Raw genomic sequence first — 23,772 nt, 5'->3', positions numbered from 1 at the left:
GTGAAAAGAAATCAAACACTTGGAAACTGAACAACACCCTGCTCAAAAAAGACTGGGTTATAGAAGACATTAAGGAGGGAATAAAGAAATTCATAGAATCAATGAGAATGAAAACACTTCCTATCAAAACCTCTGGGACACAGCAAAAGCAGTGCTCGGAGGTCAATTTATATCGATAAATGCACACATACATAAAGAAAAAAGAGCCAAAATCAGAGAACTGTCCCTACAACTTGAACAAAAGAATCCATCAGGCACCAGAAGAAAACAAATAATAAAAATTAGAGCTGAACTAAATGAATTAGAGAACAGAAAAACAATTGAAAGAATTAACAAAGCCAAAAGCTGGTTCTTTGAAAAAATTAACAAAATTGATAAAGCATTGGCCAGACTGACTAAAGAAATACAGGAAAGGAAACAAATAACCCGAATAAGAAACGAGGTGGGCCACATCACAACAGACCCAAGTGAAATTAAAAGAATCATATCAGATTATTAGGAAAAATTGTACTCTAACAAATTTGCAAACCTAGAAGAAATGGATGAATTCCTAGAAAAACACTACCTACCTAAACTAACGCAATCAGAAGTAGAACAACTGAAGAGACCCATAACAAAAAAAGAGATTGAAAAGGTAATCAAAAGTCCCAACAAAAAAAAAGCCCTGGCCCGGACGGCTTCACTGCAGAGTTCTACCAAACTTTCAGAGAAGAGTTAACACCACTACTACTAAAGGTATTTCAAAGCATAGAAATGATGGAATACTACCTAACTCATTCTATGAAGCCACCATATCCCTGATACCAAAACCAGGTAAAGACACCACAAAAAAAAGAAAATTACAGACCTATATCCCTCATGAACATAGATGCAAAAATCCTCAACAAAATTCTAGCCAATAGAACTCAACAACATATCAAAAAAATAATCCACCACGACCAAGTGGGATTTATACCAGGTATGCCAGGCTGGTTTAATATTAGAAAAACCATTAATGTAATCCACCATATAAATAAAACAAAAGACAAAAACCACATGATCTTATCAATTGATGCAGAAAAGGCATTTGAGAAAGTCCAACACCCATTCATGATAAAAACTCTCAGCAAAATAGGAATTGAAGGAAAATTCCTCAACATAATAAAGGGCATCTATGCAAAGCCAACAGCCAACATCACTCTAAATGGAGAGAGCCTGAAAGCATTTCCCTTGAGAACGGGAACCAGACAAGGATGCCCTTTATCACCGCTCTTATTCAACATTGTGCTAGAGGTCCTAGCCAGAGCAGTTAGGCTAGACAAAGAAATAAAGGACATCCGGATTGGCAAGGAAGAAGTAAAATTATCTCTATTTGCAGATGACATGATCTTATACACAGAAAACCCTAAGGAATGCTCCAGAAAACTATTGAAACTAATAGAAGAGTTTGGCAGAGTCTCAGGTTATAAGATAAACATACAAAAATCACTTGGATTCCTCTACATCAACAAAAAGGACATCAAAGAGGAAATCACCAAATCAATACCATTCACAGTAGCCCCCAAGAAGATAAAATACTTAGGAATAAATCTTACCAAAGATGTAAAAGACCTATACAAAGAAAATTACAAAGGACTAGTGCAAGAAACTAAAAAGGACCTACATAAGTGGAAAAACAGACCTTGCTCATGGATAGGAAGACTTAACATAATAAAAATGTCTATTCTACCAAAAGCCATCTATACATACAATGCACTTCCGATCCAAAGTCCAATGACATTTTTTAATGAGATGGAGAAAAAAATCACCAACTTCATATGGAAGGGAAAGAAGCCCCGGATAAGTAAAGCAGTCCTGAAAAAAAAGAAGAAAGTGGGAAGCCTCACTCTACCTGATTTTAGAACCTATTATACAGCCACAGTAGTCAAAACAGCCTGGTACTGGTACAACAGCAGGCACATAGACCAATGGAACAGAACTGAGAACCCAGATATAAATCCATCCACATATGAGCAGCTGATATTTAACAAAGGACCAGTGTCAGTTAATTGGGGAAAAGATAGTCTTTTTAACAAATGCTGCTGGCATAACTGGATATCCATTTGCAAAAAAGTGAAACAGGACCCATACCTAACACCATGCACAAAAACTAACTCCAAGTGGATCAAAGACCTAAACATAAAGACTAAAACGATAAAGATCATGAAAGAAAAAATAGAGACAACATTAGGAGCCCTAATACAAGGCATAAACAGAATACAAAACATTACCAAAAATGACGAAGAGAAACCAGATAACTGGGAGCTCCTAAAAATCAAACACCTATGCTCATCTAAAGACTTCACCAAAAGAGTAAAAAGAGCACCTACAGATTGGGAAAAAATTTTCAGCTATGACATCTCCGACCAGCGCCTGATCTCTAAAATCTATATGATTCTGTTAAAACTCAACCACAAAAAGACAAACAGCCCAATCAAAAAGTGGGCAAAGGATATGAACACACACTTCACTAAAGAAGATATTCAGGCAGCGAACAGATACATGAGAAAATGCTCTCGATCATTAGCCATTAGAGAAATGCAAATTAAAACTACGATGAGGTTCCATCTCACTCCAACAAGGCTGGCATTAATCCAAAAAACACAAAATAATAAATGTTGGAGAGGCTGCGGAGAGATTGGAGCTCTTGTACACTGCTGGTGGGAATGTAAAATGGTACAACCACTTTGGAAATCTGTCTGGCGTTATCTTAAACAGTTAGAAATAGAACTACCATACAACCCAGAAATCCCACTCCTCGGAATATACCCTATAGAAATAAGAACCTTTACACGAATGGATATATGCACCCCCATGTTTATTGCAGCACTGTTTGCAATAGCAAAAAGCTGGAAGCAACCAAGGTGTCCATCAACGGATGAATGGTTAAAAAAATTATAGTATATTCACACGATGGAATACTATGCATTGATAAAGAACAGTGACGAATCTGTGAAACATTTCATAACATGGAAGAACCTGGAAGGCATTATACTGAGTGAAATTAGTCAGATGCAAAAGGACAAATATTGCATAAGACCACTATTATAAGATCTTGAGAAATAGTATAAACTGAGAAGAACACATATTTTTGTGGTTAAGAGGCAGGGAGGGAGGGAGGGTGGGAGAGGGTTATTTACTGATTAGTTAGTAGATAAGAACTACTTTAGGTGAAGGGAAGGAGAATACTCAATACACGGAGGGTCAGTTCAACTGGACTGGACCAAAAGCAAAGAAGTTTCCGGGATAAACTGAATGCTTCAAAGGTCAGCGGAACAAGGGCGGGGGTTTGGGGACTATGGCTTAAGGGGACTTCTAAGTCAATTGGCAAAATAATTCTATTATGAAAACATTCTGCATCCCACTTTGAAGTGTGGCATCTGGGGTTAAATGCTAACAAGTGGCCACCTAAGATGCATCAATTGGTCTCAACCCACCTGGATCAAAGGAGAATGAAGAACACCAAGGTCACACGATAACTATGAGCCCAAGAGACAGAAAGGGCCGCAAGAACCAGAGACTTACATCACCCTGAGACCAGAAGAACTAGTTGGTGCCCGGCCACAATCGATGACTGCCCTGACAGGGAGCACAACAGAGAACCCCTGAGGGAGCAGGAGAACAGTGGGATGCAGACCCCAAATTCTCATAAAAAACCAGACTTCATGGTCTGACTGAGACTAGAGGAATCCCGGCGGTCATGATCCCCAAACCTTCTGTTGGCCCAGGACAGGAACCATTCCCGAAGACAACTCATCAGACATGGAAGGGACTGGACAATGGGTAGGAGAGAGATGCTGATGAAGAGTGAGCTACTTGTATCAGGTGGACGCTTGAGACTGTGTTGGCATCTCCTGTCTGGAGGGGAGATAGGAGGGTAGAGAGGGTTAGAAACTGGCAAAACCGTCAGGAAAGGAGGGACTGGAAGGAGGGATCAGGCTGACTCATTAGGGGGAGAGTAAGTGGGAATATGGAGTAAGGTGTATATAAGCTTATATGTGACAGACTGACTTGATTTGTAAACTTTTACTTAAAGCACAATAAAAATTATTTAAAAAAAAGAAATATGTTCTAAATTAGGTTTTGGTAGTGATTTACAACTCTGTGAATATAGTAAAAACCACTGAATTGCACACTTTAAGTAAGTTGTATGAATATGGGAACTATATTTCAATAAAGATCTTAAAAATCTTTAAAAAAAAAAAGTAGGTAACTGCCTTGGGATGGGTGTGAGGCGAGACTTGAGCAGGATGGGGTATAAAATAATTTGGGCGGTGGTACGAATATTCGATACTTTGTGGTGATGGTTACATGGATGTATAAGTTTGTCAAAACTCATGGAAATATACAACAAAAGTGGGGCATTTTTTTTACAACTAAACTATATCTCAATAGATTTGACAAAATGTTTTAGGAAATAACAGGTGGGTCATGTAGTAATAGGATATTAACTAGGCCAATGAATCTATTGTGTATGGATGTTGAATTTGGTTGAGAGGATATTAATAGCTAGGAAAATGGATTATGGGGTTGATATTTTACGAATTTACTACTGAGGATTAAATTGTTGAGTTTCATTTTTCCCTTAATATTGTATTATAGTAACAAAATACTCTGCAGAAAATCAAAAAGAAAGTACAGAGACAGATCTAGAAAAATTACAAATGGGCTCATTCTATAGTGGATCAAAATTTTAGAAAGACACAGGTAAAAGGAACAAATGATGAGTGAGAAATTTTGTTGTTAGGTGCTGCCAAATTTGTTCCAACTCGTAGCAACCCTATGCACAACAGGAAGAAACATTGCCTGCTCCTGTGCCGTCCTCACAATCATTGCTATGCTTGAACCCATCATTGTAGCCACTGTGTCAGTCCATCTCACTGAGGGTCTTCCTCTTTTCTGCTGAGCCTCTATTCACCAAGTTTGATGTCCTTCTCCATGTACTGATCCCACCTGATAACATGTCCAAAGTACATGAGATGAAGTCTCTGCATTCTCACTTTTAAGGAGCATTCTGGCAGTACGTCTTCCAAGACAGATTTGTTCATTCTTTTGGCAGCCCATGGTATATTCAATATTCTTCGCTAACACCGTAATTAAAAAGTATCAAATCTTTTTCAGTCTTCCTTACTCATTGTCCAGCTTTCGTATGTCTGTGAGATGACTGAAAACACCATGGGTTGGGTTAGGCACAACTTAGGCCTCAAAATGACACCTTTGCTTTTTATCACTTTAAAGAGTTCTTTGCAGCACATTTGCCCAATGCAATGCGTGTGTTGATTTTTTGACTGCTGCATTCATGGGCGTTGATTGTGGATCCAAGTAAAATGAAATCCTTAACAACTTCAAACTTTTCTCCCTTTATCATGATGTTGCTTATTGGTCCAGTTGTGAGGGTTCTGTTTTTATGGTGAAATGCAATCCATATTGCTGGATGTAGTCTTTGATCTGCAACAGTTAAGTGTTTCAAGTCCTCTTTGCTTTCAGCGAGCAAGGTTGTGCCATCTGCGTATTATAAGTTGTTAATGAGTCTTCCTCCAATCATGATGCCCCATTCCCCTGTATGTAGTCCAGCTTCTCCAGTTATTTGCTCAGCATACAGATTGAATAAGTATGGTGAAATGACACAACTGTGATTCATACCTTTCCTGATTTTAAACCACACAGTACTCCCTTGTTCTGTTTGAATGACTGCCTCTTGGTCTATGTACAGGTTCCTCATGTGCATAATTAAGTGTTCTGTATTTTCCCTTTTTCACAATGTTATCCATAATCTGTCGAGTTTTGTTGATATTAATCAAACTCCACTACTGGTCAGGCAGTGTGAGCAGAGAGAGTTAGAGCTTATGAAAAGAGAAGTAAAATAAGAACAGACAACAAGCAGAACTGTGGAATGAATGGCTTTTTTTTTTTTTTTTTCCCCAAGATTAAGTGTAATTTAAGCATGAACGTACTGAAAATCTGACCAGGTGAATTTAGACCTCTTAATCATTGTGCATACTCCATTCCTCTTTGCACTGGCAATAGGAATTATAATGGAAAAAACTTTCACGAATATTATAATCATATATAAGGCCCACATGGTTGAGTTAGCTCTAGGATGGGAAGATATTATGTAGACAACGAAAAACATGAAAGGGAAGAATAGACATGAATAAAAGGATTATATGAGCCTACGTGACTGAAAGCATTTGATGGCCCTACTTGTTTGTCACTTAACCTGCTTTCTTTGGTTAGTATTATTATAATGTAAAAACTCATAGACTTACATATCCATGTTGTCTCATTTGGTTCGCTCCAGCAACACTGCTTAGAAGACAACTTCAAAAATCAGAAATCCTGACCTGAGAAAAGGTAGATTGTCATTCTTCTGGGGTTCCAAGCAAAGCAGCAGGGCAACATAGGCAGACTTTATTTGAATTGTTTTCATGCGGTTTCTAGTGTCTGACTACAGTTACAACGCATAACTATGTCAGGCAATAATATAAAAAAAGAAAATATGAAGCCCTTACCTCAGAGAACTAAGGCAATGGGAATGCTCCTTAGATAGTTTGTGTGAGAAGACTTTTTTTTATTAACTTTTATTAAGCTTCAAGTGAACGTTTACAAATCCAATCAGTCTGTCACATACAAGTTTACGTACATCTTACTCCGTACTCCCACCTGCTCTTCCCCTATTGAGTCAGCCCTTTCAGTCTCTCCTTTCGTGACAATTTTGCCAGCTTCCCTCTCTCTCTATCCTCCCATCCCCCCTCCAGACAAGAGCTGCCAACACACTCTCAGGTGTCCACCTGATATAATTAGCTCACTCTTCATCAGCGTCTCTTCCCCCCCCCCCCCCGCCCCCAGCTGACCAGTCCCTTTCATGTCTGATGAGTTGTCTTCGGGAATGGTTCCTGTCCTGTGCCGACAGAAGGTCTGGGGAGCATGGCCGCCGGGATTCCTCTAGTCTCAGTCAGACCATTAAGTATGGTCTTTTTATGAGAATTTGGGGTCTGCATCCCACTGATCTCCGGTTCCCTCAGGAGTTCTCTGTTGTGCTCCCTGTCAGGGCAGTCATCGATTGTGGCCAGGCACCAACTAGTTCTTCTGGTCTCAGGATGATGTAGGTCTCTGGTTCATGTGGCCCTTTCTGTCTCTTGGGCTCCTAGTTGTCGTGTGACCTTGGTGTTCTTCATTTTCCTTTGATCCAGGTGGGTTGAGACCTATTGATGCATCTTAGATGGCCGCTTGTTAGCCTTTAAGACCCCAGATGCCACATTTCAAAGTGGGATGCAGAATGTTTTCATAATAGAATTATTTTGCCAATTGACATAGAGGTCCCCTCAAACCATTTTCCCCAGACCCCTGCCCCTGCTCCACTGACCTTTGAAGCATTCATTTTATCCCGGAAACTTCTTTGCTTTTGGTCCAGTCCAATTGAGCTGACCTTCCATGTATTGAGTGTTGTCTTTCCCTTCACCCAAAGCAGTTCTTATCTACTGATTAATCAATAAAAAACCCTCTCCCTCCCTCCCTCCCCTCTTCATAACCACAAAAGTATGTGTTCTCAGTTTTTATTATTTCTCACGATCTTATAATAGTGGTCTTACACAATATTTGTCCTTTTGCCTCTGACTCATTTCGCTCAGCATAATGCCTTCCAGGTTCCTCCATGTTATGAAATGTTTCAGAGATTCGTCACTGTTCTTTATCGATGCATAGTATTCCATTGTGTGAATATACCACAATTTATTTACCCATTCATCCGTTGATGAACACCTTGGTTGCTTCCAGCTTTTTGCTATTGTAAACAGAGCTGCAATAAACATGGGTGTGCATATATCTGTTTGTGTGAAGGCTCTTGTCTCTCTAGGGTATATTCCGAGGAGTGGGATTTCTGGGTTGTATGGTAGTTCTATTTCTAACTGTTTAAGATAACGCCAGAGAGATTTCCAAAGTGGTTGTACCATTTCACATTCCCACCAGCAGTGTATAACAGTTCCAATCTCTCCGCAGCCTCTCCAACATTTATTATTTTGTGTGTTTTGGATTAATGCCAGCCTTGTTGGAGTGAGATGGAACCTCATTGTAGTTTTAATTTGCATTTCTCTAATGGCTAATGATGGAGAGCATTTTCTCATGTATCTGTTGGCTGCCTGAATATCTTCTTTAGTGAAATGTGTGTTCAAATCCTTTGCCCACTTCTTGATTGGGTTGTTTGTCTTTTTGTGGTTGAGTTTTGACAGAATCATGTAGATTTTAGAGATCAGGCACTGGTCTGAGATGTCATAGCTGAAAATTCTTTCCCGGTCTGTAGGTGGTCTTTTTACTCTTTTGGTGAAGTTTTTAGATGAGCATAGGTGTTTGATTTTTAGGAGCTCCCAGTTATTGGGTTTCTCTTCATCATTTTTGGTAATGTTTTGTATTCTGTTTATGCCTTGTATTAGGGCTCCTAAGGTTGTCCCTATTTTTTCTTCCATGATCTTTATCGTTTTAGTCTTTATGTTTAGGTCTTTGATCCACTTGGAGTTAGTTTTTGTGCATGGTGTGAGGTATGGGTCCTGTTTCATTCTTTTGCAAATGGATATCCAGTTATGCCAGCAGCATTTGTTAAAAAGACTATCTTTTCCCCAATTTACTGATACTGGTCCTTTGTCAAATATCAGCTGCTCATACGTGGATGGATTTATATCTGGGTTCTCAGTTTTGTTCCATTGGTCTATGTGCCTGTTGTTGTACCAATACCAGGCTGTTTTGACTACTGTGGCTGTATAATAGGTTCTAAAATCCGGTAGAGTGAGGCCTCCCACTTTCTTCTTCTTTTTCAGTAATGCGTTGCTTATCCGGGGCTTCTTTCCCTTCCATATGAAATTGGTAATTTGTTTCTCTATCCCCTTAAAATATGACATTGCAATTTGGATCGGAAGTGCGTTATATGTATAGTCGGCTTTTGGTAGAATAGACATTTTTACTATGTTAAGTCTTCCTATCCATGAGCAAGGTCTGTTTTACCACTTAAGTATGTCCTTTTGAATTTCTTGTAGTAGAGCTTTGTAGTTTTCTTTGTATAGGTCTTTTACATCCTTGGTAAGATTTATTCCTAAGTATTTTATCTTCTTGGGGGCTACTGTGAATGGTATTGATTTGGTTTTTTCCTCTTCGGTGTTCTTTTTGTTGATGTAGAGGAATCCAAGTGATTTTTGTATGTTTATTTTATAACCTGAGACTCTGCCAAACTCTTCTATTAGTTTCAGTAGTTTTCTGGAGGATTCCTTAGAGTTTTCTGTGTATAAGATCATGTCATCTGCAAATAGTGATAACTTTACTTCCTCCTTGCCAATCCGGATACCTTTTATTTCTTTGTCTAGCCTAATTGCCCTGGCTAGGACTTCAAGTACGGTGTTGAATAAGAGCGGTGATAAAGGGCATCCTTGTCTGGTTCCCATTCTCAAGGGAAATGCTTTCAGGCTCTCTCCATTTAGAGTGATGTTGGCTGTTGGCTTTGCATAGATGCCCTTTATTATGTTGAGGAATTTTCCTTCAATTCCTATTTTGCTGAGAGTTTTTATCATGAATGGGTGTTGGACTTTCTCAAATGCCTTTTCTGCATCAATTGATAAGATCATGTGGTTTTTATCTTTTGTTTTATTATGTGATGGATTACATTAATGGTTTTTCTGATATTAAACCAGCCTTGCATACCTGGTATAAATCCCACTTGGTCATGGTGAATTATTTTTTTGATGTGTTGTTAGATTCCATTGGCTAGAATTTTGTTGAGGATTTTTGCATCTATGTTCATGAGGGATATAGGTCTGTAATTTTCTTTTTTTGTAATGTCTTTACCTGGTTTTGGTATCAGGGAGATGGTGGCTTCATAGAATGAGTTGGGTAGTATTCCGTCCTTTTCTATGCTTTGAAATACCTTCATTAGTAGTGGTGTTAACTCTTCTCTGAAAGTTTGGTAGAACTCTGCAGTGAAGCTGTCCGGGCCAGGGCTTTTTTTTGTTGGAAGTTTTTTGATTACCGCTTCAATCTCTTTTTTTGTTATGGGTGTATTTAGTTGTTCTACTTATGAATGTGTTAGTTTAGGTAGGTAGTGTTTTTCCAAGAATTCATCCATTTCTTCTAGGTTTTCAAATTTGTTAGAGTACAGTTTTTTGTAGTAATCTGAAATGATTCTTTTAATTTCATTTGGTTCTGTTGTGATGTGGTCCTTCTCGTTTCTTATTCGGGTTGTTTCCTTTCCTGTATTTCTTTAGTCAGCCTAGCCAATGGTTTATCAATTTTGTTAATTTTTTCGAAGAACCAGCTTTTGGCTTTGTTAATTCTTTCAATTGTTTTTCTGTTCTCTAATTCATTTAATTCAGCTCTAATTTTTATTATTTGTTTTCTTCTGGTGCCTGATGGGTTCTTTTGTTGCTCACCTTCTATTTGTTCAAGTTGTAGGGACAGTTCTCTGATTTTGGCTCTTTCTTCTTTTTGTATGTGTGCATTGATCGATATAAATTGGCCTCTGAGCACTGCTTTTGCTGTGTCCCAGAGGTTTTGATAGGAAGTATTTTCATTCTCGTTGCATTCTATGAATTTCTTTATTCCCTCCTTAATGTCTTCTATAACCCAGTCTTTTTTCAGGAGGGTATTGTTCATTTTCCAAGTATTTGATTTCTTTTCCCTAGTTTTTCTGTTATTGATTTCTAGTTTTATTGCCTTGTGGTCTGAGAAGATGCTTTGTAATATTTCGATGTTTTGGACTCTGCAAAGGTTTGTTTTATGACCTAATATGTGGTCTATTCTAGAGAATGTTCCATGTGCACTAGAAAAAAAAGTATACTTTGCAGCAGTTGGGTGGAGAGTTCTGTATAAGTCAATGAGGTCAAGTTGGTTGATTGTTGTAAGTAGGTCTTCTGTGTCTCTGTTGAGCTTCTTACTGGATGTCCTGTCCTTCTCCGATAGTGGTGTGTTGAAGTCTCCTACTATAATTGTGGAGGTGTCTATCTCACTTTTCAATTCTGTTAAAATTTGATTTATGTATCTTGCAGCCCTGTCATTGGGTGCATAAATATTTAATATGGTTATGTCTTCCTGATCAATTGTCCCTTTTATCATTATATAGTGTCCTTCTTTATCCTTTGTGGTGGATTTAATTTTAAAGTCTATTTTGTCAGAAATTAATATTGCTACTCCTCTTCTTTTTTGCTTATTGTTTGCTTGATATATTTTTCTCCATCCTTTGAGTTTTAGTTTGTTTGTGTCTCTAAGTCTAAGGTGTGTCTCTTGTAGGCAGCATATAGATGGATCGTGTTTCTTTATCCAGTCCGAGACTCTCTGTCTCTTTATTGGTGCATTTAGTCCATTTACCTTCAGCGTAATTATAGATAAATAAGTTTTTAGTGTTGTCATTTTGATGCCTTTTCATGTGTGTTGTTGGCAATTTCATTTTTCCACATACTTTTTTGTGCTGAGACGTTTTTCTTAGTAAATTGTGAGATCCTCATTTTCATAGTGTTTGACTTTATGTTAGTTGAGTCGTTCCGTTTTTCTGGAGTTATGGAGTTGTTATACCTTTTTGTGGTTACCTTTCTTATTATTTACCCCTGTTTTTCTAAGTAAAGACCTAACTTGTATCGTTCTATATCGCCTTGTATCACTCTCCATATGGCAGTTCAATGCCTCCTGTATTTAGTCTCTCTTTTTGATTATTGTGATCTTTTACCTATTGACTTCCATGATTCCCTGTTATGTGGATTGTTATTTTTTTTTTTTTAATTAATCTTAATTTGTTTGTTTTTGTGATTTCCTTATTTGAGTTGATATCAGGACATTCTGTTTTGTGACCTTGTATTGTGCTGGTATCTGATATCATTGGTTTTCTGACCAAACAATATCCTTTAGTATTTCTTGTAGCTTTGGTTTGGTTTTTGCAAATTCTCTAAACTTGTGTTTATCTGTAAATATCTTAATTTCGCCTTCATATTTCAGAGAGAGTTTTGCTGGATGTATGATCCTTGGCTGGCAGTTTTTCTCCTTCAGTGTTCTGTATATGTTGTCCCATTCCCTTCTTGCCTGCATGGTTTCTGCTGAGTAGTCTGAACTTATTCTTATTGATTCTCCCTTGAAGGAAACCTTTCTTTTCTCCGTGGCTGCTTTTAAAATTTTCTGTTTATCTTTGGTTTGGGCGAGTTTGATGATAATATGTCTTGGCGATTTTCTTTTTGGATCAATCTTAAATGGGGTTCGATGAGCATCTTGGATAGATATCCTTTCGTCTTTCATGATGTCAGGGAAGTTTTGTGTCAGGACTTCTTCAACTATTTTCTCTGTGTTTTCTGTCCCCCCTCCCTGTTCTGGGACTCCAATCACCCGCAAGTTATCCTTCTTGATAGAGTCCCACATGATTCTTAGGGTTTCTTCATTTTTTTTAATTCTTTTATCTGATTTTTTTTCAGCTATATTGGTGTTGATTCCCTGGTCCTCCAGATGTCCCAGTCTGCATTCTAATTGCTCAAGTCTGCTCCTCTGACTTTCTATTGCGTTGTCAAATTCTGTAATTTTATTGTTAATCTTTTGGATTTCTACATGCTGTCTCTCTATGGATTCTTGCAACTTATTAATTTTTCCACTATGTTCTTGAATAATCTTTTTGAGTTCTTCAACAGTTTTATCAGTGTGTTCCTTGGCTTTTTCTGCAGTTTGCCTTATTTCGTTTGTGATGTCTTGAAGCATTCTGTAAATTAGTTTTTTATATTCTGTATCTGATAATTCCAGGATTGTATCTTCATTTGGGAAAGATTTTGATTCTTTTGTTTGGGGGGTTGGAGAAGCTGTCATGGTCTGCTTCTTTATGTGGTTTGATATGGACTGCTGTCTCCGAGCCATCACTGGGAAACTAGTTTTTCCAGAAAATCCGCTGACTGGTACGCTGGCTTCAGGCTCTGAAAACAATCGCTGCCTCTCCGTATTTGTTCGTTCTCCGTCTCTAAATCTGTGTTTTTTGTTCAGGGTTCGTAGATTGTTATGTATGTGATCGATTCACTTGTTTTTCCGAGTCTTTGTTGCAAGAGGGATCCGCGGTAGCGTCCACCTAGTCCACCATCTTGGCCCCGCCTCTGTGTGAGAAGATTTTTAAAACACGATTACATCCAATGGAAAAAGTCCTAAGAAGTTAATAAAAAAAAAAAAAAGTACCCTCAAGTCAATTCCGACTCATAGCGAGCCTATAACGAAGTTAATAGATACAAATTATAATGAGGGAAAAGAGAGCATTGCCTTTTGGCAGTATTTTGGATTTGTCTATTTCCCCCTTGAAGTTCTGTTAAATTGACTTTCTGTTAAATTGTTCATATATTTTAAGATTATATTTTTATGTGCATAAAATATTTCTGGTGAATTTCATCTTTTAATTATATGTATTTTTATTTCAAGTATTGCTTTATGCCTTGAAGTTCATTTTCTAATATTCTTTCATCTTCCATTGGATTTAGAAAATTCTCAGTAATTATTTATTCAATTATTTCTCTTTTTTTTATTCCAGCTCTCCAGTTGCGTAAGTATTAAACCATCTGACAGTGCTCCAAATTTTTTTATGCTCTATTTTGCTTTTTTTCCCTTTGTGCTCCAGTTTGAATATTTTCTATTGGCTTGCACTTGAGTTCACTAATTCTGCCTTTTGCTATGTTAATTCTGCTTTTAAATCCATCTAATGAATTTCAGACATTGTATTTTGCTTTTTAGAATGTCCATTGGATTATAAAAATAAACTTTTTCTCCACGTTGAAATACTCCATCTTTGAAATTATCTTTTTTTTTTTTTTTTAACTTCTATTTTACTAAACATATTTAGTTCTTTTTAAGCCTTTGCTAACTGCAATGTATGGATCATTTCTGGGTTTATTTTTATTGATTATTTTATGTTTTTATTATTGATTATATTTTCCGGATTCAGTGCCTGACTAATAAATTTTTATCCTATGCTGAGCACTGTGAGTGACATGCTACAGATTCTCTCGGTTAAATTACTTTCCTCTCAAGAGTTTTGTACAGGCAGGCAGCAAAGTTTCTGGCAGTTTACCTTGATCTTGTCAAGGCTTACTTTTAATCTTTGTTTGAATGGGTCTAATTCCCTTCAATTCTGTTTAATTTGGGGGACTCCTTCTCTTAATAACCCATTGCCTAAAATCCAGCTTCATAAAAACCAACTTCTGTTGCCTTTCCCAGCAAGACTGACACTTTTTGTTTAGCTCTGTTTTCTTGTGATGTTTTGGAAAATGCCTGCACTGTGAAAGTTGAGATGAAAGTGAGGCTTTCTTCTTATGTTTCCCTTCTCTCACAGTTCATATCCTACATTGATTGCATTCTGTTTTCTGTAACCCTGAGCAATTGTTTCATAGCTTGTATACAATAACATCTAAAGTATTTGTGAGTTTTTCCCTAATTTTCTTTTTAAGCTTCTACTGGTTCTTACCTGTGCTTGCTTTTCTTTGAATGATGCTACTTAATTGATTGTGAAAAAAAAAATTATTTTTACTAATAGAATATTTGGATTGCTAAGACAGGACTTGTTTTCTTCTTCCAGAAGTGATACAGAAGGAATATGGTTTGCTTTCACAAGGCACATGCAGTTGCTTTGAGATCAAGAGCACAATGTGTCTGGTTCACTGATTCACAGTATCAGGGACTACCTAGGTAGAACAAACTTAGGTTACAGCTTGATCTGAGGAACCTCTTCGGCAGTTCAAATCCACCAGGTGCTCCTTGGAAACCATATGGGGCAGTTCTACTCTGTCCTATAGGGTCGGTATGAGTCAGAATCAACTTGATGGCAGTGGTTTTTTGTTTTTGTTTTTTTTAATACTTTGAATTCCTCTTTACTCTGAGTAGTGTAGAATTTAGGGATCGCATCTTACCGTGGAGGTTTTTTTTTTAAATCCTCTGATTTCTGCAGGCCATGGGCTTTGATTTTAGTTTCCCTCAATTAGTTAAGCTCTCAAAATGAAATTTTAAATTCTCTGGGATTGGCAAATAATCTGAAGGAAAAAGTCATTTCTGTGCATTGCTTGTCTGCCAGGATTCTTGTCTGTTTCTTTGTTTTCTCTCTTCATTTTGTCTTGGTGATTCCTTTTATAGTGTCAGTTCTTCAGTGCCTTCAAGAAGATGTGTGTGCGTGTGTGTATAATCTGTCACTTTCGTTTGTTTTCAGTAGGGGTTCAATAGACCAAATAACTTAGAAATCCAATACAGTCATAGGTCTACATTAATGCACAAATTGTAAAATTATTTTGTACCTTTAGTTAAAATGTAATTTGATTTGTTTTTTTATTAATACTTATTAAATATTAGCTTTAAATTTTCTTGAAATTATTCAGTTTGATAACTGTCAAAGATTATGGTTTCTGTCATTGTACAGAGTATAATCTTTTTTTTTTTTTTAACCCTTCAGAGTCGTTTGGATGTGTATATGTCCCAAAACCCAGCAGGAACATCTGTTCAAAATATGCTCCACTGGAGTCAGGTATAACTTTTTGAGTGCATTTCAATACAGTTTCATTTACACTAATCTTGTTTTACCTCATCATTCTAGACATCATGCTATTGCCATGTTTTTGTTATTGTGTGCCATTAAGTTGATTCTGACCATAGTGACTCTACAAGACAGAGTAGAACTACCCCACAGGGTTTCCTAGGTCTTAATCTTTATGAAAGCAGACTGCCAGTTCTTTTCTCCCGCAGAGCCACTGGTAGGTTTGAAGCTCTGATCTTTTGGTTAGCAGACGAGTGCTTAACCATTTTATCATTTTACCAGAGCTCTTTGCTATTGCCATAGTATGATAAACTTAGAAGAATAAAATGAAATTATTGCATATTTAGGTAGTCCTTTATAGTTTGCAAAATATGTTGGCGTAATAATCTATTAGATCCCCTAACTAAACCTGAGCAGTGATCAGGGTAACAGAATTATCTCTGTGTTACAAATGAGAAAATGTTAATTCAGAACAATATAGTAGGAATTATCAAAGTTATGCCCCTCATTTGACATGCCCAAATATTCAAAGCTATTCCTTAGAAAAAATTAACTAGAACCTGCACACGAATGTTTGTAGCAGCTTTATTCATAATTGCCAAAAATTAAAAGAAAATAAGATGTCCTTCAATAGGTGAATGGATAAACAAACTGTGGTACATCCATAAAATAGAGAATTATTTAGTGACAAAAAGAAATGAGATATCAAGCCATGGAAAGACCTGGAGGAAACTTACATACATATTGCTAAGAGAACCACCACCCATCTGTCAGTTTGTCGTACTGTGGTGGATTGCATGTTGGTATGATGCTAGAAGCTATGCCACTGGTATTTCAAATACCAGCAAGGTCACCATGGTGGATAGGTTTCAGCAGAGCTTCCAGATTAAGAAAGGGTAGGAAAAAGGCCTAGTGATCTGCTTCTGAAGTTTAACCAGTGAAACCTTATGTATAACAATAGAACGTTGTTCTATATAGTGTTGGAAGATAAGTCCCTCAGGTTGGAAGGCACTCAAAATATACCTGGGGAAGAGCTGCCTCTTCAGAGTAGAGTCAACCTTAATAATGTGGATGGAGTAAAGCCTTCTGGACTGTCATTTGCTGATATGGCATGACTCAAAATGAGAAGCAATAGCTATAAAATATTCATTAATAGTCAGAATATGAAATGTACAAAGTATTAATGAAGGAAAATTTGAAGCTGTCAAAAATGAATGTCTTGAAGATCAATATCTCAGGCATTAGTGGGCTGAAACAGACTGGTATTGATCCTTTTGAATCCAATAATCATATGGTCTACTGTGCTGGGAATGACAAATTATAGAGGAATGACATTGCATTCATAATCAAAAAAAAAATTCAAGATCTATCCTGAAGTACAGTGCTGTCCATAATAGGTTAATATCCAAACACATTACAAGAAACGCCAGTTAATATGACTGTTATTCAAATTTATGTAGCAGCTACAAATGCCAAAGATGAAGAAATTGAAGATTTTTTTTAGTCTGAAATTGATGAAATGTGCCATCAAAATATAGTGATAATTCCTGGTGATGGCAATGTGAAAACTGGAAACAAAGAAGAAAGATCAGTAGTTGAAAATATGGCCTTGGTGAAAGGAACAATGCCAGAGATCACATGATAGAATTCTTCAAGACCAGTGATTTATTCATCGGAAAAACATTTTTTTTCAATAACACGAACTATACATATTTACCTTGCTGAATGGTTTACACAGGAATCAGATAGATTACATCTGCTGAAAGAGATGGTGGAGAAGCTCAATATTATCAGTCAAGTCAAAGCCAATGAAACAGACCATCTGTTGCTCATATGCAAGTTCCAGTTGAAGATGAAGAAAATCAAATCAAGTCCAAGAAAGCCAACATACAACACTGAATATATCCACCCTTGAGTTTAGAGATCATCTCAAAAGTATATTTGATTCACTGAACACTAATGATCAAAGACCAGAAGAGCTGTGGAAGGACATCATACATGAATAAAATAAAAAGATCATTAAAAAGACAGGAAAAAGTAAAAGAAAACAAAACAAAATGATGTCAGAAGAGACTCTGAAACTTGCTTTTGAATGCAGAGTAGTGAAGAAAACAAAAACAAAATGATGTCAGAAGAGACTCTGAAACTTGCTTTTGAATGCAGAGTAGTTAAAGTGAACAAAAGATATGATGAAGTACAAGAGATGAACATAAGGTTTCAAAAGGCAGATTGAGAAGACAAGGTAAAGTATTATAATGAAATGTACAAAGACCTGGAGTTAGAAAACCAAAAGAGAAGAACACGATCAGCATTTCTCAAGCTGAAAGAATTGGAGAGAAAATTCAACTCTTGAATTACAATATCGAAGGATTCTATGGGGAATAAGTTAAATGATGCAGAAAGTATCAGAAGACGATGGAAGGAATACACAGTTACTGTAGCAAAAAGAATTGGTCAATGTTCAACCATTTCAGGAGGTAGAATATGATCAAGAACTGCTGGTACTGAAGAAAGAAGTCCAAGCTATACTGAAGGCATTGATAGAAAATAAGGCTCCAAAAATTGACCAATACCAATTGAGATGTTTCTTTTCTTTCTTTCTTTTTTTTTTTTTTTGATGAAGATTTACAGAACAAATTAGTCTCTCATTAAACAATAAATACACATATTGTTTGCTACATTGGTTGCCACGCCCACAACATGTCAACACTCTCCCCTTCTCGACCTTGGATTCCCTGTTACCACCTTTCCTATTCCCTCCTGCCTTCTTGTCTTTGCCCTTGGGCTGATGTGCCCAATTAGTTTTGTTTTATGGGGCTGTCTAACCTTTGGCTGAAGGGGAAACCTTAGGAGTGGCTTCAGTACTGAGTTAAAAGGGAGTCTGGGGGCCATACTCTTGGGATTTCTCCAGTCTTATCAGACCAGTAAGGGTTTTTGTGTGTGTGAGTTAGAATTTTGTTCTATATTTTTCTCTAGCTCTGACCAGGACCGTGCGTTATAATCCCTGTCAGAGCAGTCGGTCCTGGTAGCCAGGTACCATGTATTTGTGTTGGACTCAGTCTGGTGGAGACTGTGGTAGTTGTGGTCTGTTAGTCCTTTGGACTAATCTTTCCCTTGTGTCTTTGGTTTTCTTCATTCTCTCTTGCTCCCAAAGGGATGAGAGCAGTGGAGTATCTTAGATGGCCGCTTGCAAGCTTTTAAGACCCCAGACGCTACTCACAAAAGTAGGATGTAGAATAGTTTTCTTTATAAACTATGTTATGCCAGTTGAGCTAGATGTTCCCTGAGGCCGTGGTTCCCAGCCCTCAGTCCAGTAATTCAGTCTCTCGGGGAGTTTTGGATGTGTCTATGGAGCTTCCATGACTTTGCTTTGATCAAGCCATACTGGCCTCTCCGGTATTGTGTATTGTCTTACCCTTCAACAAAGTTACCACTTATCTATTGTCTAGTTAGTGTTTTTCCCTCCCCACTACTCCTCTCCCTCTTAACCATCAAAGATTTCTTTTTGTGTGTAATCGTTTTCATGAGTTTTTATAATAGTGGTCTCATACAACATTTGTCCTTTTGTGATTGGCCAGATTCATTCATGTTGTGAGATGTTTCACAGATTCGTCATTGTTCTTTATCATTGCATAGTATTCCATCATGTGTATATACCATAGTTTGTTTATCCATTAATCTGTTGATGGGCACCTAGGGTGTTTCCATCTTTTTGCTTTTGTGAATAATGCTGCAGTGAACAGGGGTGTGCATATGACTGTTCATGTAACAGCTCTTATTTCTAGGATATATTCCTAGGAGTGGAATTGCTGGATCGTACGGTATTTCTATTTCTAGCTTTTAAAGGAAGTGCCATATCATTTTCCAAAGTTGTTGTACCGTTTTGTATCCCCACCAGCAGTGCAAAAAAGTTGTAATCTTCCCACAGCCTCTCTAACATTTGTTTTTTTCTGTTTTTTTTTTATTTGTGCCAGTAATGTCGGGCTAAGATGGTATCTTACTGAGGTTTTGATTTGCGTTTCTCTAATGTCTAGTGATTGTGATCATTTCCGTATGGGAACTCTCATATTTTCTGCTCAATTTTTTATGCAAACCTAAAACTGCTCTAAAAAGTATATTATATTAAAAACAAAACAAATAAATAAAAAAAATTAGTACTAGACTCCAGATCTTCCAACACCTAGACTACACTTTTCACTAGACTACACTTTTCACTAGACTATACTGTGTTAAGAAACCCTGGTGGAGTAGTGGTTAAGAGCTACGGCTACTAACCAAAAGCTCAGCAGTTGGAATCCACCAGGCATTCCTTGGAAACTCTATGGGGCACTTCTTCTCTGTCCTATAGGGCTGCTATAGGGTTGCTATGAGTTGAAATCAATGGATGGCACCAGGTTTGGTTTTTTTGCTTTACACTGTGTCCTATGTTACATTGTAAAGTCTTTAAGGACCATAAACAAGTTTTGTTCATTTTTCTACTTCCAAGGCCACACATCTTGGAATATAATAGATAGTTATCAACTAATGTGTTGAATGAATGATACTTATAAGGAAAAATTTTGGTATGAGAATGTTATCTTGATATTGAAAGCCAGGATAATATAGTAGAAAGAGTGCTATGCTGAGACCAAAAGGTCAGACTTTGAATCCTTTCTCTGAAACTTGCTGGCAGTGTGACATTAAGAAGCTCACTTAACTTTTCTGAATTCAGTTTTTCAATTAAAAATATTAAACATTAATAATAATTTTCTGACCCAATTAACAAAACATATTCTGAGAATTAAATGGGATGATTATGAATATTCTTTAAAGTTAATAAACACTAGAGAAATTTAAAGCATCATTAAGATGATGGTTGAGGGTTTTCTTATTTAAAAACATTTAAATCTATTAAACAAGTTTTTGAGGTAAATTATTAAAATATTTATTATAGTTTAGTTTATTCCTGATGATGGCTAGGCCAGGATAAGCTAAGTGATCTTTGAATTCATTCAGCCAATGTAAATGATATTTATTGAGCACCTATGATGTGCTCTATACTGGTCTATGCTCAAAACAAAGATCCATATCTTCATTTAAGCTTATATTTTAGTAGTAGGTATATGTACAATAAATAAAAAGCATAGTAAATAAGTAAATTATTAAAATATGTTAGAAGATGATGGAAGTTACAGAAAAATGGAAACAAAGGACAGAGGAAAGGCATTTAGGCATGCAGATCGGTTGTTTTTACTTTTGAATAGGAAGGTTAGTCCAGATCTCAATGAGATGGTGACATCTGAGAACAGATTTGAAAGAGGTGAGAAAATTAGCAATGTGGACATCTGGGGGAAGATCATTCCAGGTAGAGAGAATAGCCAATGCAAAGCCCTTAGTCAGTGAAAATGGTCTGGAAAAAGCAAAGAGGATTAATCCAACTTCCAGTTCCAGCGATGCTTAGTATATAAGAGAAAAAACACCCGAAAAAAACTGCAGGGGAAGAAGTGTCATCAGGGAAATCCAAATTGTCAATAGAGCAAGAAAGTAAAGGGGCCATTCTGAAAAGAAGTTAAAGATATAAGGCTGATAGAATTCCAGATGATAGAGATAGTTTTAGAAATTGGGGATGGTTGGGGAACGATGACAAAATAGAAAATGTATCGTGCCTTATTGTAATTAGAGTATCAGAGAAAACTGGTAACGTGAGCATCTGGACTTTCTAGTGATGAAAACATAATAAAGGACAAAATGGGCATAATCGTATTAGATCTAGTGGACTCAAAGCAGACAGTGGTGGTGAAGTTGCAAGTGTTAAGGATGAAGGAAGGAGTAGCTTCTGGGGCACACTTTTGAGCTCTGTAATTTGAAGCAAAGGTGTTTAGAGAAGTGTCATCTTAGTTCTAGTGAAGGACATTCACTCTTGACCTCTGCTGATGAAGCTGAGAATTTCTGGGGAAGCCCGCTCTTACCCCAAGCACACAGGCCCCATCTGGGTAATACAAGATCTTGGAGAGATGTGCATTTATAAGAAAGTGGTGTATCATATTCTTTAGATCCCTCTTCCCACCTGCAACCCCTTCTTCCTCATCCAAATGAAAAGAGGAAGAAAGAAACCCACCTACACATATACCAGCAGACCCAGTACAAAAAAGGCATATATGTGCAATGCATATCTAATTTTCATCAACTGATACTTTAATAAACTAATAAGTATAGTCTTATGTCTTTTTATTTCAGCTTTTTAATTCTAGTCAGCTGAAAGCTTTTGACTGGGGCAGTCCTCTTCTGAACTTGGTTCATTTTAATCAGGTAAATAATTATATCTAAACTAGAAACTATCTTCTTTCCTGATCATTCGAATGATTTTGCTGTAGATCAAGACTCATCTGTAAAGGGCTAGAGTTCAATAACACAAATGAGGAGAAACAGCAGATGGTCAAGTTGGTTTGGATTCATATTGTCATACCTAGCTAAACTAGCCTTTTTCATGTTTTCTTTGTATTTTAACACATATCCTGGACAAGCCTAGAGAAGTTGAAAAATTAGAGGATTAGAAAAATTGATCATCCCTCAGAGAAATAACATATTTGAAATATACATAGCTCTGTGCTTGGCTAAATAAGAAATAAAAGGTACAATGTAGTTTTTGGCCGTAAAACAACTTATGTTATTTGAGAAGATAAAACATACACATATAATTACTAGGAAAAACATAGACATTAGTGAATGGTGAACTTGTATAAGTACAGTGAAATTCTTGAAGCATTCAAACTTAAGTCCGTCTGACTCCAAGTTTATGCTTTTCTGCCTCAGCTAAACCCCATGCCTGATGTGGCCTGCTCATGTAAACATTTGAAGTAAAATACGAACATCAATTCAACTGGATAAGATTCAAACTTGACTGCTAATATTTACCATTTATTGGTAAACATATTGAGAGTAATACAGCCACAGGAAATTTTGATTAAAATGCTTTCAGGCTTTACAAGTAATACTGAAACTACCTCTGTGGAAAGTTTGAATACTCTGAATTAGAAAAGACTATCTAATTTTGACTTATGTATAGTTTATTTTAAGTAAAAATTATAATACCAAATAGGTCTTGTAATTATAGGTAGCTTTTTTTCATATAATTATATTATGACATAATATTATAATATGTAAAATATAATATAATAGTATATAATACTGAATAGGGATAATAATCATGGGCATCTCATATTCTTGGCTTTCATAGTAATTTTTTTTTATATTCAATGTATTTTAAAACAGTATTTTTATTCACCATTTGAAGAATTAGTAATTAGCACTTTCTGATGTATCATTTTCTATGAAAACTCTTATCTTGCTCATTTGTATTAAGACAAGTTCTCCACTGTACGATGTGACAAATATGAAAATACCAACTGCTACATGGAATGGTGAAAATGACTTGTTGGCTGACCCTGAAGATGTTGAAACTTTACTTTCTAAAATCACAAACCACATTTACCATAAAACTATTCCTTATTACAATCATATGGATTTTTTGTTCGGATTAGATGTATGTCATGAAGTTTACTATGAAATTGTTGATATTATCCAAGGCAACCTATAAAGCACCATGATACTCTGTGTTGAAAGATCATGGTACTCCATGATGAAAGATCTATACAAAAATAAAAATATATTTTTTTATAATTCCTATTAAAATCTCATTTTTTCTTACTGTGTATGTTTTTGTACTTATTTAGATTAAATCTGTAATTTTTCTCACATTTTTTCTCATTGCATCTAGGCTCTCCACTTATTAAATTAGTGGTATGTACTATCCCAGGAAAAATAGTAGATTATAATTCAGCCCAAAGGAGTCTATTGAGTTTCTAAATGGAATTGAAGAAATTTATAACAGAAACAATAATCTTACACATTGTCAAGTGCCAGAGATTATTTTTAAGAAAAAGTTTTTTTTTCCCTTTCAAAATCTTTTGCATTTACGTTATATTATGTAAAGAATACTGGAAGTATATTGGAAGAACAGTGTATGATACAAAAGCGAATTTTCCTCTGTGCCGAAACGAGAGCTCACTTTCTGAGCTATGTAAAGGAGTTTGGAGAGAAAAGAAGAAAGAGAGCATGGATGCCAGTGTAATGTTGTTGTTCTCTGACCACTTTAGGACAAGTTCCAGAAGCGAGATGATCATAGAAACCAGAGAGGTGTTGTGCCTCATTTCCCAGAATATAGCTGGTGGAGTGAAGTCTGAACTTTCCTTTCCAGACTAGCATGCATGCCC

At 36.6% G+C, this 23,772-nt stretch overlaps 1 protein-coding gene across 2 annotated transcripts in view; it reads left to right on the top strand.

The window, feature by feature from the left end:
- LIPJ (lipase family member J) overlaps window positions 1-23,096 on the top strand; it is a 40,808-nt gene extending 17,712 nt beyond the window's left edge. For both annotated transcript variants that reach the window (XM_010589128.1, XM_064269602.1), the window contains 3 exons: window positions 15,440-15,511; window positions 21,737-21,808; window positions 22,863-23,096. In XM_010589128.1, coding sequence (XP_010587430.1) covers window positions 15,440-15,511; window positions 21,737-21,808; window positions 22,863-23,096 — 378 coding nt within the window. The remainder of the gene's footprint in view (window positions 1-15,439; window positions 15,512-21,736; window positions 21,809-22,862) is intronic.
- Window positions 23,097-23,772: the final 676 nt, after the last annotated feature.

Source organism: Loxodonta africana, chromosome 16 (assembly GCF_030014295.1).
Source record: "Loxodonta africana isolate mLoxAfr1 chromosome 16, mLoxAfr1.hap2, whole genome shotgun sequence".
Taxonomy (NCBI): domain Eukaryota; kingdom Metazoa; phylum Chordata; class Mammalia; order Proboscidea; family Elephantidae; genus Loxodonta; species Loxodonta africana.
The sequence above is the reverse complement of the archived record's forward strand: the minus strand, read 5'-3'. Positions and strand labels throughout refer to the sequence as shown.